Source organism: Vespa velutina, chromosome 8 (assembly GCF_912470025.1).
Source record: "Vespa velutina chromosome 8, iVesVel2.1, whole genome shotgun sequence".
In the NCBI taxonomy this organism is placed as follows: domain Eukaryota; kingdom Metazoa; phylum Arthropoda; class Insecta; order Hymenoptera; family Vespidae; genus Vespa; species Vespa velutina.
The window spans coordinates 1,863,541-1,878,926 of NC_062195.1; the positions used below are offsets into that span (position 1 = coordinate 1,863,541).

At 34.1% G+C, this 15,386-nt stretch overlaps 1 protein-coding gene across 3 annotated transcripts; it reads left to right on the forward strand.

The window, feature by feature from the left end:
• The first annotated feature begins 248 nt into the window (after positions 1-248).
• Positions 249-15,045, forward strand: LOC124951338 (sodium- and chloride-dependent GABA transporter ine). 3 transcript variants are annotated; one of them, XM_047499601.1, is made up of 13 exons: positions 249-939; positions 2,408-3,047; positions 3,364-3,690; positions 7,968-8,158; positions 11,244-11,378; positions 11,662-11,887; positions 12,023-12,290; positions 12,560-12,788; positions 13,005-13,117; positions 13,209-13,349; positions 13,442-13,642; positions 13,792-13,968; positions 14,072-15,045. In XM_047499601.1, the coding sequence occupies exons 2-13, from the start codon at positions 2,464-2,466 to the stop codon at positions 14,243-14,245; spliced, it is 2,766 nt and encodes a 921-aa protein (XP_047355557.1). In that variant the 5' UTR covers positions 249-939; positions 2,408-2,463; the 3' UTR covers positions 14,246-15,045. The 3 variants fall into 3 exon arrangements, with proteins under 3 accessions (XP_047355557.1, XP_047355558.1, XP_047355559.1); XM_047499602.1 differs by having other exon boundaries at positions 249-896; XM_047499603.1 differs by lacking the exons at positions 249-939; positions 2,408-3,047; positions 3,364-3,690 and adding an exon at positions 5,716-5,872.
• Positions 15,046-15,386: the final 341 nt, after the last annotated feature.

Below are 15,386 nucleotides of genomic sequence, written 5' to 3' on the forward strand. Positions count from 1 at the left end.
CTTTGATTCAAAATAACCAAATATAATTATAGCAATGTAACAAATGATCACTTGTAAGTTTCGCGAATATCTTTAATTTTTATATGCTTTCGATCGCGACCGTACGTCGGTCCTTGATCCTAAGAGACTTGTAATCATCGTAGTGTTCACGCGTGATTGCTCGGCAATGTCCGATTAGAGTCGGGAACGATCGGATCGACTTGGGAGCATTTGGCTTATCATCGGCAGCGTTGTGCGCAGTCGTGCGACGCGTTGGCGGCGTTTCGTACGCGACAGCGCGCTTGCGTGCTCGATGCGCTGTATTCGCGTTCGCGCTCGCGCTCATGCTCGCGAGTCGCGGCACGCGATCGGCGCGCACACAACGCCGCGCGACGTTGTGTCGTGTGTGTCCAACGTGTTGGCTCGCGTTACGACTCATCCTGTCCTTTTTTTCCTTCCTCTCCCCCTTTTCTTTTTTTTTCTTTTATTCTATACCCTAACGATTCGTTCGAACCATCGTCCTTTTGATTTTTTCTCCTTGGATCCTATCTCCGCCCACACCGGAAATTCGCTCTCGCCACGGACGTTCTCTCGCGGCGCTATTCGAAAGTGTCTTTCTTTTTTATTAATTATCTCGTGCCGACGCACACGTGTTTGTGTGCCGTGCCTCTACGAACAACTATCTCTCTCTCTCTCTCTCTCTCTCTCTCTCTCCCTCTTTCTGTCTTTCTTTCTTTCTTCCTCACACTTATACGTGTTTCTTTCTCTTTCTTTCTCTTCTTTTTGCCTTTCTCTCTCGCTCTCTACGTGTACGAGTAAATGTTATCTGTACCTTCGTCAGAGAGAAGGCACTCATGGGTTTCAGTCGCGCTATTGGAATGCACTTAATCCGGTCGAGGCCCCCTGCGATGTGACAGGTATTTCACCTGATAACACGTGATTTCATCCACGGCGTTCCACGTAAGGAGCATCTCTCTCTCTCTCTCTCTCTCTCTCTCTCTCTCTCTCTCTTTCTCTTTTGTTTCAATTCTAGAGATTAAATCCGTTTATCGCGTTTCGCAGTATTTTCCTTTGTATAGTCGTCTAATTTCTTGACGTTTTCATTAACCGGCCATATGAATCGACCTTCCCCTCGTTATTCTGATCCACGATGATAGGACTCGATGGTCGTTGAGTCGTGGGTGCGGATCGGTTCGAATATAACCGAAGAGAACGTTATCGTCGACAGGATTTTCGATTTTTCATTTCTCTTGCGAATATTTTTTTTTACCATGCAAAAGGATCGATCAAAATGAACGTTAATCAACGATCTATCTTATAAAAATATATATTTTATTCTTAAATCATATTGCCCATAACAACGCGATGTCATTTAGATAATGCAGTTTAGAGATTTTTCAATTTTTAAGAGGAAACTTTTTTTATTATTTATCCTCCTCTAATAACGTAATAAAATGTTTTCCCTTTAACGTTTAATAAAATAGGATCATAATTGGTACAGGAAATATTATAGGAAAAAAAGATATTGCTAACGAATGCATTCTCTAATTCGTTCTCTAACATCATCTTTTTTTTTTTCCTTGAATATTTATAATATTTCATAATTTACGATTACGATCTAATGAAAAACATTTTTCTTTTTAGATTATGTTTAAGATTAAATTTTTTTAGTTTGAAAGAAAAAGAGAGCAAAATGATATGTTAACGATATTTTAACGATATATATATATATATATGAACTATAAAGAAAATCTGTTTAAATGTTTTAACACTTATGTATTTTCTAGCAAATTTATCTTCTTTATTTTCGATCTTGATAGTTCGAGATCGATCAATATTTTGACACGTCGATCCCGTTAATACATCGATGCAATATATCTATAATGACATTATCACGATTTATCGCGATTTAAAAGAATATACTTCTCTTGATTTTTTTTTCTTTTTTTTTATACGAAGTAAATATAAGACTTTTTATTTAACCGATATGAGATAAATATTTCATATCTTTTATTATGTGAGCTAGCTTTAAGCTTTCTTACTTAAAGATAAAGAGCAAATAGCTTAGCATTAAAGCATTACGTATTTATAACATACAGTTTTATTATTTTACTCCAACGATCAATAATTATTATATCATATAGATAAATTGAAAACACTAGATATTGATGAATAATTCTTTTTCTTTTTTTCTTTTTCTTTTTACAATTTTATAAATTCTCAAAGAATTATGTTACTATACGTTTGAAAAAGATAAAATAAAATCGCTCTTATTTCTAAATACGCAGCGAATATAACTCGATCCTCCTCAAAGAGAAAAAAATACAAGAAGGAGCGAGAGCGAGAAAGAGAGAGAAAAGACAAGTTAAACTCGCACGTGGAACGTAGATACCGGACGTAATTCGCTCAAGCGGTTCATCCACCTCAGTGTTTCAGGGTTGATACGCTTGAAACGACTAGATTCTACCTGAGAGTCATGCTATTATGGACATCAGCGGCGGCAGTAACGGTAGCGGCGCAAGTAGCAGCCACAGTAACTGTGGTCCTCTGACGATTACCGACGTTGGCAACAATAAAAATTGCCAACCAACTAAACAACAACACGGCAACAACGGACGTTTACAAAGTGTTCGAAAGATGAGCACGATGCATGAAGAAGAGGATGGTTCGGACGACGTCGATCCGGATGTCGTTAAAAGTGCCCAGCAGCAACAATATCACCATCCTCATTCTCATCATCATCATCCTCATCATCATCATCATCAACAGCAGCAGCAGCAGCAACAGCAGCAGCAGCAGCAGCAGCAGCATCATCAGAATCAGCATAATCACCTTATTCACGGTCATCATCGAGAGTCACAGCAAGATGTCGATTCAGATTCACCGTGCGAGGAGAGGGGTCGGCTTTTGAGTTCCGCTGGCTCTTCCAGGAAGGCTAGGATCAGCCAAGCCAAGATTCTCACTGGATACGATCCCGAACTCAGATTAGGTTCCAGCGGACATAGCGGCAGTACCGACAGTGTTCACGACAGGTCTCAACCGAGACTTCATCAATCGAGACCGATCATGTAATACTTCGATATTCTCTAATATATTTAATATCTTTTCTTTTTTTCTTTTTTTTTTTCTTTTTTTTTCTCCATCTTTTTTTTTAATATTTTTCTCGATAATCAATGACGACAAATCTGTTCGTTGGTAAAAAGATTTCAAGATGGATCAATTATTAAAGTGATACGAGACACTATCGTTATTTGTTTTTGAATTCTGGAAATTCTATATTTGCTTAATTACGTAACAACGATGCAATACGAAAGAACACGATATTCGGAAGAATTGAAATTTTTTCTTTTTTTTTTGTTTTTTTTTTTTTTTTTCTTTTTTCAGATCGAACGAGCAGTCGGGAAGAAGCACTCGTGGCGTCGATCATCACGTTACTCGTCACCATCGTTACCCAAGTATGCGTTCGTTGAAATCAAACGCCACGATGGACGAACACCACCATCATTATCATCAACATCAACCACCAGCCGCTAGCTGGGCCTCAATCGTTTTTTCTGATGGCAACGGCCAGGTTGGTCGTCCATTCACCGATTCCGTTTCCATACGCTCTCTAGCATCGATCGGCATGGGCTCTTCTGACGGGCGGAAGCTCACGATACGTAGAGTTCCTACTTCGCCGTCGGAGCTTCTTAACTTGGTACATCCGCCGCCGTAAGTGACCACATTACCTACGATCCTCTCGCTATCCTAGCATCTTCGCGAAATCTTCGATATGAATTACGATATCTTTCCCTTTTTTCTATTGGTATTTCATTAAATCTTATTCGTCCAAGTCAAACTTCTAATGCTTTTACTCTCTGTAGAAATCATCAGTGAAACGAAAAATTGACCTGAATATCGAAGAACAAAAAGAGTGCATATATTTTTTGCTCTTTTTTGTCCCTTAGTTTGCTGAAACTAATCATCGGAATTATTGCTCATAACAATTCATACGAAAAATAGCTTGTATTTTTATTTAAAAAAAAAAAATATATATATATATATATATTAACAAAAAAATAGTGTTATAATGCATGCGTAATAAATGTTGCGATGCATTATAATAATGCACGTGCTTTGTTAATCTTAACACATGGCATTTGTTTAGTTTAATATTTTGAAAAAATCCGATATTTACTTCATCGTTCAAATCGATCGATTTTCAACATAACAAGATTTACGAATACATAGTATCCGTTAGTGATGTTTTAAAATACGGTTCGATTTTCACTTACAATTTTCTCAGACAAAATACGGAAACGAGATTCTTAAGCGATATGAGAATTAAAGCACGTCATGTTTGAGATAGTTAAATAATCTATCTCATTCTGCATGGTTCCATCATCCATGAAAGAGCACATCCCTGTCATAAAGATGTCACATTTCTCTATTTTTTTTTTTCAACTGAGCGTCAACCTGCCGTCATGTGTATGAAGCATACGCTAACTTTGAGCGTTTCTTTAACACGTAGTGTACACACTGATTTAAATTTATATGCGTATCTATTTTAAACAAACACTATATTTATTCCGATGAATGATATATAAATAAAACGAGTTGCTTTCTTGCATAAAAAAAAAAAACAAATTATTTTTAGTTTCGACGATTAATAAGGAAAATAAAACGAGCCTTATTTCAAACGTAAAGATATTAATTTTCAACGAAATTTGTTAGCCAATCTACTGAAATCGAGTGAATAAAAAAAAAAAAAAAAAAAAAAAAAAAAAAAACGAAAAAACGAAAAAATTAGTGCATGATAAATCATACGATCCTAACGATTTATTGCGGATTAAGAAACATGAACCAATTAAAATAAATCATTTTTTTTTTCTTTCTTCGAAAATAAAATATAAAATGGGAAACGCGATAATACCAATTTATCATGAAAATAAGAAAGAAACGAAAAAGGAAAGGATACGAGAACGAGGAGAAGAGGTATGAATGTCACGAGAGTTTTCGCGGCCACTCGTTAATGCGATGAACAAACATTATAACGAAAGAAGGTGGCTCGGTAACTTGTGTTGGCATAAAAATAAGACCACTTCTTGATTCGTATGTCAGTTTAAAATTGGAATCTCTAGGTGTTGTAGGTAGAAAAACGATTCCGTGCTCGTATACCTACATAAGTACATACATTCGTATATATATTGTATATATATATATATATATATATATATATATATATAACACATATATATATAATATATATATATATGAATACATATTTTTGACACGGTTCTCTCAAAGTTTTATATACTTCGTGAGTGTTACTTCTTTGTGGCTTGTTTACCCGAGGATTATGATTTAAACTTCTATTGCAAATATATATATATATATATATATATATATACATATATGTATATATATGTATATGCATACATATCACATGCATACAGATACATACGCGTTAACATTTTCGTTCGCCACGCGTTAAAGCTAAAAGAGAAGCAGTTTTAGGGTAAACAATATAACGATTAATAAATGTTTATTGCATGTGTCAAGAGAAATAGTAATAAATGTCGCGCGTTACATTTATTACGAGATAAAAGAGTGGTGGAGAAAATTTGAAAGATACAAAAATCTTTTTCTCTCTTAGAGATAGCTAAAAGTCAAACTTTCTGCTGTACTCCTTTTATTTTAGTTGAGAAATTCTATGCCGACGAAAAAGATAGATAGATAGATAGATAGAGAAAGAGAGAAAGAGATAGAGAGAAAGAGAAAAAGAGAGAGGGAGAGAGAGAGAGGAAAAGAGAGAGAAAGAGAAAGATAGATAGATGAGGTGTACTTCTGAACTACTAGTGAAGCGTGGTCTCGTCATCCAGAGACTGCAATTCCGCCGTATTGTCCCAGAGACGTAAGTGGATAATAGGTGTACAATGTAAGCCCCGTACTTTTGTTGCAAGTAGGTGTACATACATTGTTGTAGCTGCCCTGTTTCTTTCATTGTAAATGATGGTATACGTTATATTTAAAGCGATGTCATGTTTTTGCATTTCGAACTCTTTGTATGTATAATATGTATGTATAGTATGTACGTATTGTATGTATGTACGCATGCACCTACGTTGAAAACTATTGCTGCTTATTTTTCTTTTCTTTTCTTTTTCTTTTTTTTTTCTCTTCTTTATTTTCTTTTCTTATTTTTTTCCAAGAAAGATCTATCAAGGAACGTCTTTCTCCCTTCCCTCCTTGCCATACATACGCACAAAGAGTATTATGTAGATATTAAAAAGAATTTTTAATTATTCCTAAGAAGATTGATGTGTCGCTCGTTAGAAATGTTCCCCAACGCGTATATACTTGGACTAACTCCTTTCATATCGACAAAACATGATTAATGCGTGTTATACGTTCGTTTACATATAATATTATTTTTATATGCATACTCATCGTTCCCTGTCCCCTCCATCTCCACCTCTTATCCCTCGAAGTAGATATAAATTGTCGATTATTAAAAAAGAAAAAAAGAAAAAAAACATATGCCGGGCGAGAAAATATGTACCCAGTTGTGCGTATGTATTCATTAATGTTATGTACATACGTTTAAGTAGTTTCTCGTCGAGTATCGAGTACATGTATGTATGTATGTATGTATGTATGTATGTATATATATATTTATATATATATATATACGATCGTAACTCCTCGTTTGATCGTTTAAGCCCTGACACACAGCAGCGCCTGTTTCGTGCGCTTCGTATTATAAATAATAATTATTGTAGAGAGGGGTTCGGTTAAAAAAAAAAAAAAAAAAAAAAAAAAAAAGGCACACAAAATTCTTTTTTTTTTTCTTTTCTTTGTTTTTTCAATTTTTACCACTTACATAATATGATATAAGTAGATATATCGAGTATGACAAGGTCATAGCACGGAACGCGTTTCTCTACTTAATTGATCCTACTCGATCTACTTACCCTTTAACAAGGCTTTCCTCTTCACACGAGAAATTCCTCCAGAGAGTCAGAGAGAGAGAGAGAGAGAGAGAGAGAGAGAGAGAGAGAGAGAGAGAGAGAGAGAGAGAGAGAGAGAGAGAGAGAGAGACGTAAACAAACTCGTTTGAAGAAGTTTAACAAAATTTCTAAATCTTTCGTTATTTCATACAAATATTCCTTTTTTTTTCTATTTTTCTATTCGCGCATAACATTACATGCTATTATAATGAATCAAAAAAATCATTTATCTGTATCCTTATTCATAAAGATTTACGAAAGAAGAAATTTATATTTATATTGGCAGTATATGGTTATGTATTTACAAAATAAATACGAGCACTATGAATCACTTTAATTATAATTCCAGATAAGTATATGTATGGCGATGTTACATTCCTTTGAATATGATTTCTAGTTTTTCTAATGCGAACATTTAAAAAGAGCGGCTTTTGAATATGAAAGAAATCGAACGAACACGGATTGTTACACGCGTGTCGTATGTTAATCCAAGACATATTTAATGACATCTGCGTGGCCTGCAACCTGATATTTTGACGCGAATCAATTTTATGCTTGCACATCTGCTTACCGATAATAATGGCAACATAACGTTGAAATACTCGTTAAAAATGAACGAACGAACGAACGAACGAACGAACGAACGAACGAATGAACGAACGAACGAACGAACGAACGAACGAACGTGTCTATCTAATCTTCTTTATTGTCTATATTACCATGAATATCGATAAAGAAAAAGTAGGACCGAACGACGAGGATTGCCTTGTCCTGAATTTGAAACTTACGATTAAATTATTCGTGACGTTATTAGTTAAGAAAATATTTATCAGATGAAATACCATGCGTGAGAGACCTTCTATTTCTGGAATAATGAAAAATACATATCGATGTACATACCGTTTGTAACGCTACCTATCTATTCTCGTATTATTCCATTTACATGATCCTATTTATTTTCTACAACTCGACTCGAAACTGTCACGTTTGTTTGTTCAGCTCCATCGAGGATGATCTATCCACGTGTACGAGTTACGACGATGGCGAAGGTGAGGATCCTGGAGATTATCGACAACCTAGAAGACCACATTGGGCTAATAAAGTTCAATTCGTCCTTGCTTGTATCGGTTACTCAGTCGGCTTAGGAAACGTTTGGAGGTTTCCTTATTTGTGTTACAAAAGTGGTGGTGGTGAGTATATTTGCACGTACACGTATATATATATATATACACCTATCTTTTTTTTTATAAACAAATATTAAAAGTTTATATACTATTACTATAATAGTATAATAAAAGTATATAAAAAAGGTATAGTAAAATATATAATATAATAAAATAAAATAAAATAAAATAAAATAAAATAAAATAAAATAAAATAAAATAAAATAAAATAATATATATATATATATATATATATATATATTTATACGCTGTCTTTCTCTTTTTATTTTATTTTATTATATTACATATTACAGTATAGTACAGTATAGTATATAATATATGATTATACTTCATATTCAATAAGATTTAAGACGAAGAAAGGTATTAAAAGTAAATAAATAAACAAATAAATAAACACGAACATTCACACTAAATATTACTTATCTCGTGCGAATACCTTTTTGTAGATTATCGTTACGTCATTTGAAAGATCCAAAAACAGATTCGCCTACGTCAAATAAACTCTCCTTGTGTCGTCACGTATCTTTCGTGATTAGAGTCATGATGATAAGAGAGAGAGAGAGAGAGAGAGAGAGAGAGAGAAAGAGAGAGAGAGACGACGTTTATTTTTCGCATCATCGATTGTGCGAAATACGTCACGGACACCTGTGATCACTTTAAGGCATTGTAAGTTCTAAATACTCCTAAGAGTCGGTCTCTCTTTTTCTTTCTTTTTCTCTCTTTTTTCTTTTTCTTTTTCTTTTTGCAAGATAACAAATCTAAAGAACATAAGACGCTACCGAAGGTATTACGAGATACATATGTACGTTAAGAGATTAGGATTGTAAAGAATGGTACACAAAAAAGTGAATGGATGAGATCAAATTCGAGAATTATTTTCTAACATGATGACAAATGATGATTTCTTTTCATTCTTAATCTATTCGAGTTGAAGAATTACTACAGTTGTTAACCAATGTAGTTAGTAACTTTTTAGAAGTAATATTTTATTTTATTTTTCTGATCTTCTCTCTCTCTCTCTCTCTCTCTCTCTCTCTGTCTGTCTTTCCTCCTTTGGCTCCCTCCCTCCCCAGCCGCTATATTCAATCGATAACTTGAAAATATGAATCAATCCATGAAACTCATAGATAAAATTTTTAATTCATTATTCCTCGACATTCACCGGTCGGTTCCGGCCAATTAAATAGTAGTTCCATACCATATTCATGAGTAATACAAAATTATATCCGACGGTAAATATAAAGTACATGTTTATATATATATATATATATATATATATATATATATATATATATATATATGTATACATTTTCTAATATTACGTCAACGAGAATTAAAGTTATTATGAAGGTACAGTAATATTTGAACATAGAGTGCTAATATGTATATACACATAGAATGTGTTTTGCGTGTTTATCATAGAACACGTTTTAAATGAGACTTGCATGAAAATTCGAGGCCAAGGAATTTAAAACAGAATTGTTATCATATATACCTAATTGCATACATACATGCACACATACATATATATATATATATATATGGGTATATATGTACGTACGTACTTACTTAAGTACATAGATACTTCGAGATATCCTTAACGTAATCGAGCTCTCTCTCTCTCTCTCTCTTTTGTATCTTGTTGCTGTTAATCTTCAAAGTCTGAAAGAGCACTCGTCCTCCGGACGTAGTGGCGCAATTCGTTCTCTCTCTCTCTCTCTCTCTCTCTCTTGGAACTTGATACATGACCTTGATAGAACTCGGTTACACCGGAGGAGCGTAACACCGTAAATGATTTCAATGACACCGGTGGAAATAATCGGACCGAGAGTATAATTTTGTTCGGTCTCACCGTTCATTTGAATTGAGAGAGAGAAAGATAGAGAGAGAGAGAGAGAGGCAGACAGATGGAAAGAGAAACTGAGAGAGAAAAAGAGAGAGAGAGCGAGAGAGAGCGAGAGAGATAGACAGAGAGCCGTGCAGCCGGAAAATGAGATCGGATGCCGCGGACTGATTTGCACCGACGAGAAATAAGTACTATTCTCAAGCTCTCGGATGCTCGTTAAAGAGATATTAAGAGATGTTAAAGAGATAAAAGATTCGGTCTTGAAAATCTACGAGGAAACATAATGATAGAGATCAAACATCGTGATCAAAACGTTATGTTTGTGCCCATCGTATCTATGTGGCGGTGGGGGGAGAACGGGAGGAATAGGTTAGGGGAGAGGGATTAGTACTTCGACTTGTTGTAACCATTTAAATTTTCTCACGTGTATCTTATTATTAGAATAATCGTGAATATAACAATTATAAATTGATCACGAATAAAAAGAGATATATTATTAGAAATTTATTAGAAAGATAATTATATTTGATAATTATATTTGATTGATTTATTTCTTGGAATAATGCGTTATATTCCTTGAAGGAGATTGAATTTTTCCCGAGATAACACCTGTCTCTTAGCGATAAGATTCATTTGCCAACGGATATAAATTTTGTATGATTATTCGGGAAAACAATTCAAAACGATCTTCCGGGGTTTTTACAAATGATACACTAATTATATTATTAAATGTATCGCATACGGTACTTTTTTAAAAGAATGGATTAATTTGCCTTCCCAATTTACTTCGCCATACTCGAGACTATTCTTTCCTGTTAAATTAAATCGTAATCCGTAACAGTGATCATCGTTTATTACGAATAAAGAGTTATATCCAGTGACCTTGGAACTACCCACGATGCGACGATTAATGTAGAGTAGCATTACGTACGAGTTGCCTTAACGAAGCATCTAATAAATCCATCGTAGTGATTTAATATCGGTTACCTAATAAATCTGGCTGTTAACTTAAACAAATAAAAAATCTTTGTTGTTCGTTATGATATATCGTGGTATTCAAGTTCATCGAATCAAAAATATATTCAAATACAATTTACGATAAGTCTTTGTTAAGTTCTCGATAGATTGAGAAAATTTAACTGATTGGGAAATTTTCTAAATCAAGAATTTAATATAATTTTTCAGATGATTTAATGTTTCTTTCTTTCTTTCTTTCTTTTTTTTTTTTTTTTGTCTTACATGCAGGGGTATTTCTGGTACCTTACTTCCTAATACTCGTAGTTTGCGGAGTACCGTTATTATATATGGAACTCAGTATAGGACAATTTACAAGACGAGGACCGATCGGTGCCCTTGGTCAAATATGTCCGCTCTTCAAAGGTGAGTTTAAATAGTAATAAGAAAATACATTAGATTTTGTCATAAGAAATTTAGAACGATTACGAAAAACTTGACGTTTGATCTCGACGAAGTTTAATTCGTTAAAGCGTAGACTAAGAATGAGTGCAAAAATTGTCACATTAACTTGACCTGGTTAATTAACGATATTAAACTCTATCGAGGCTTGGTAACTCATTTATCCTTAAGAATATTTTCACGTGTATATTCTTTTATTCTTCTTTTTTTTTCTCCCTCTCTTTTTTTCTTTTTTTCTTTTTCATAGGAGCCGGATTATCATCAGTGGTGATATCTTTTCTAATGTCGACCTATCACAATGTGATTATAGCATACGCTATATATTACTTTTTCGCTGCGTTCAGAGCCCACCAACCATGGTCAGATTGTGATAATTCGTGGAACACAGCTGCCTGTTGGTTGCCAATTAATGGTTTCATTGATAATCGAACTCGTCTCAATGCCTCGAAGACACCGTCCGAAGATTTTTTCGAGTAATTTCCGAGCAAACGCGCGTAAATCCTTTATTAAGTGCTTTTGATCCTTATCTATTGGGACGATAGTTCAATTCTTTCTTTCTTTCTTTTTTTTTTTTTTTTTTTTTTTTTCTTTCTTTCCATTATTTGCAGTAACAAAGTCCTTCAGATCAGTAGCGGCATCGAGGAACCTGGAGCACTGAGATGGGAACTCGTAGCTTGTCTGATAACAGCCTGGATCATGGTATACTTCTCAATTTGGAAATCTATCAAATCATCGGCACAAGTAAGGTATCTCACGGCAACACTACCGTTTCTTCTAATTGTCGTCTTTCTTACACGGTCCCTCACCCTCGAAGGTGCCGACAAGGGCCTTCAATTTTTCTTCCATCCACGCTGGGAACTACTTGGTGACGCGAAGGTATATGGCAAAAAAAAATGGAATCTATAGACGTTCTCTATATATTCATACCTATAGTCTATAACAATTTTTATAATAATGAACCTTCATAATCAACCTTTTAATTTTAATTTTAATTTTAATTAATGATCTCTCCGTTAGAAAGAATTCGCTTTTTTTCGAATTTTGACCGATCTTTGAAGTCAAACATCGTTAATGTCACACTAATCTCTGTTATGTAATGAAATTGTTTGAGTCGAAGGATTCACGTACGTTCTCGTGACTTTAAGGTATGGATCAACGCCGCGGCACAGATATTCAACTCCGTCGGTATCGCATTCGGTTCGATGATCTGCTTCGCTAGTTACAACAAATTTCACAATACCATTCTGGTGGATACCGTAGCGGTTTCTCTGATCAATGCGTGTAGCAGCTTGCTCGTTGGGATCTTTTCGTTCGCGACAATCGGGAACATCGCAAGAGAACAAAACATGTCAGTCGAAGCAGTACTCAGCGATGGTAAGTCGATATTTGCAATTCGAATTATCAATTAGATTATAAAAGTTTCTTATTTTGATCGATCGTTTTAATCGATCGAAAAGTAAGGATCAATCAAATTCGAAGGAGACGACGTATATTTTGTTTAATACAATTTTATATCTCTCCTCGAATATAATCGTCAGATTAACGTCAGTCTCCTGACATTTTATAGATAAATCATAATTTCCGTTAAAGGACCTGGTCTAGTATTCGTCATCTATCCGCAAGCTCTAGCCAAGATGCCAGCGTCTCAACTTTGGGCTGTATTATTTTTCTTTATGATGGTGTGCCTTTCACTGAACAGTCAGGTAAATGAAAGTTCGACTTTTTAAGTTTTTAAACGTTAACCTTTTAATACCTTCGAATAAAAATCTAATCATTATATCTAATCATTTATAGTTCGCTATAGTCGAAGTCGTAGTGACATCGATTCAAGATGGATTTCCAAATTGGGTTAAACGTCGTCTACTCTGCCACGAGATGTTGGTACTTGTGATATGCGTAGTTTCTTTCCTCTTTGGATTACCCAACATCACGCAGGTAATCATCAATTTTGCATACCGATAGTCCATTGTTTGTATAATGTAAATGTCAAATGAATCATTTCATTATAATGCTGTTTACTTTTTCAGGGTGGAATTTATTTCTTTCAACTAATAGATCACTACGCAGCGTCTCTCTCGATCATGTTTTTAGCTTTCTTCGAAGTCTTTGCCATATCTTGGTGTTACGGCGTTCGAAGATTATGTAACAATGTTAAGGAAATGACTGGAAGGGTACCTTCCATGTATTTTCAATTTTGTTGGCTCGTAGCGGCACCCCTTCTCATACTGGTAAAAATATTTCTTATTATTTCTTCTTCTTCTTCTTCTTCTTCTTCTTCTTATTATTATTATTATTAATAATTAAATTTTTTGTTCCTTTCTCGATCGTTTGATCGATCGATCGATCGATTCTTCAATTCTTTGTGTTTACGTTTCAGGCTGTATGGGTTTTCAGTTTGATCGACTACGAACCACCAACTTATCGAAACGGTGAATACGAATATCCATGGTGGGCGGAAGCTATAGGTTGGGGTATAGCATCTCTTTCTTTGATTTGCATTCCAGCTTTTGCTATCTACGTGTTCATTAAATCCGACGGCAATACTTTCTCCGAGGTATATCACATCTTTCGTTATAACATTTCAGAATTCTTTGAATTGATAAACAAGCGTAATCACGCGCACCTTTATTTCACTTCGATTTCATATTTATTTTTAGAAATTAAAGAACTCCATCAAGCCTCACTTTGAAGCGTGCAAACTTTGCGGACAGGAATATTGCCAGGAACCTATGCACAATCTAGAGGAAGAAACGGCGAAGGATCCACAACAGGATATGATTAATCCGATTCAATTAAATGCGAATTATCTTCTCTCGAAACCACAATCATGATGTCATGTAAACATATTTTTGAAATAATTTCATGAATCATCGAATCGATCGGGATCGCAATCGTTGTGTATATATATATATATATATATATATATATATCACATTGAACGAGATGATGCATGAATACTCTCGAGGAATCTTTATCGATCAAATCGAGCAAATGCATCTTCTTATCTCCAAACTAAATGCGTCATTCGAAAATAAACTCATCGTTATCTAAGATCATCGATCATTCATTTATATTTCCGTTTCATCTTTTAAATCGAGAGGAAAAAGTATAATGTCGATTTTTAGAATAATAATTACAAGCAGTATAAGGAAAAAAAAATCGACAAATGGATTTCGTACAATATCAAATTTCGAATGATGGAACGATTGCATTTACAGCCTTCGATAACTTGCTTCGAGTAAAACTTATTTCGTTAGAAATAAAAATAGATAACACTTAATGAATAAATTTTTGTAACATGAATAGTTAGATGCGATATTACGAAGGTAAAACGAGAAAAAAAGGAAAAAAAAAAAGAGAGGAAAGATTAATCAATAAATAAATCATGTAAAATAGCGATATAGTCGAGAACATGAGTTGTACACAAAGAAGAATACAATTTTTCAGCCGTTAATTAATGTCTACATTCCTTTCTGTAAAATATAGTATATAAATAATGTAAAATTATTCATTGTAGAATTAAGACAATCTAGTTCAGTACAAAGACACGATTTTTAGGGAGATCATCCAAGAAGAAAAAAAAAAAAAATATATATATATATATATATATATATATATATATATATATATATATTTACGTATATAGTCAAGTACCAAGCAATGTAGAAACATCAGCAAATAAATAAATAATTAATTATTATGGAAATTTGATCGATATTGTGTCATTTGTAAAATTATTCGTTCAAATAAAATCAAATGTTTCTTAACCAATCCAAAACACTTCGATTACGACGAAATCCGTCACGTTCCTAAACACGAGTTGTAAAATAGCTATCGTAGTTGTCAAGGTTGAACTCGTCGAAGCCGTACATCAAAGTTTGTCTTACTTTATAGCAATCAACTTTACCATATTAGAATGTATTTGGTAAAATCTATCCAAGTAAATGTTATATATAACGAACGATTGATCTC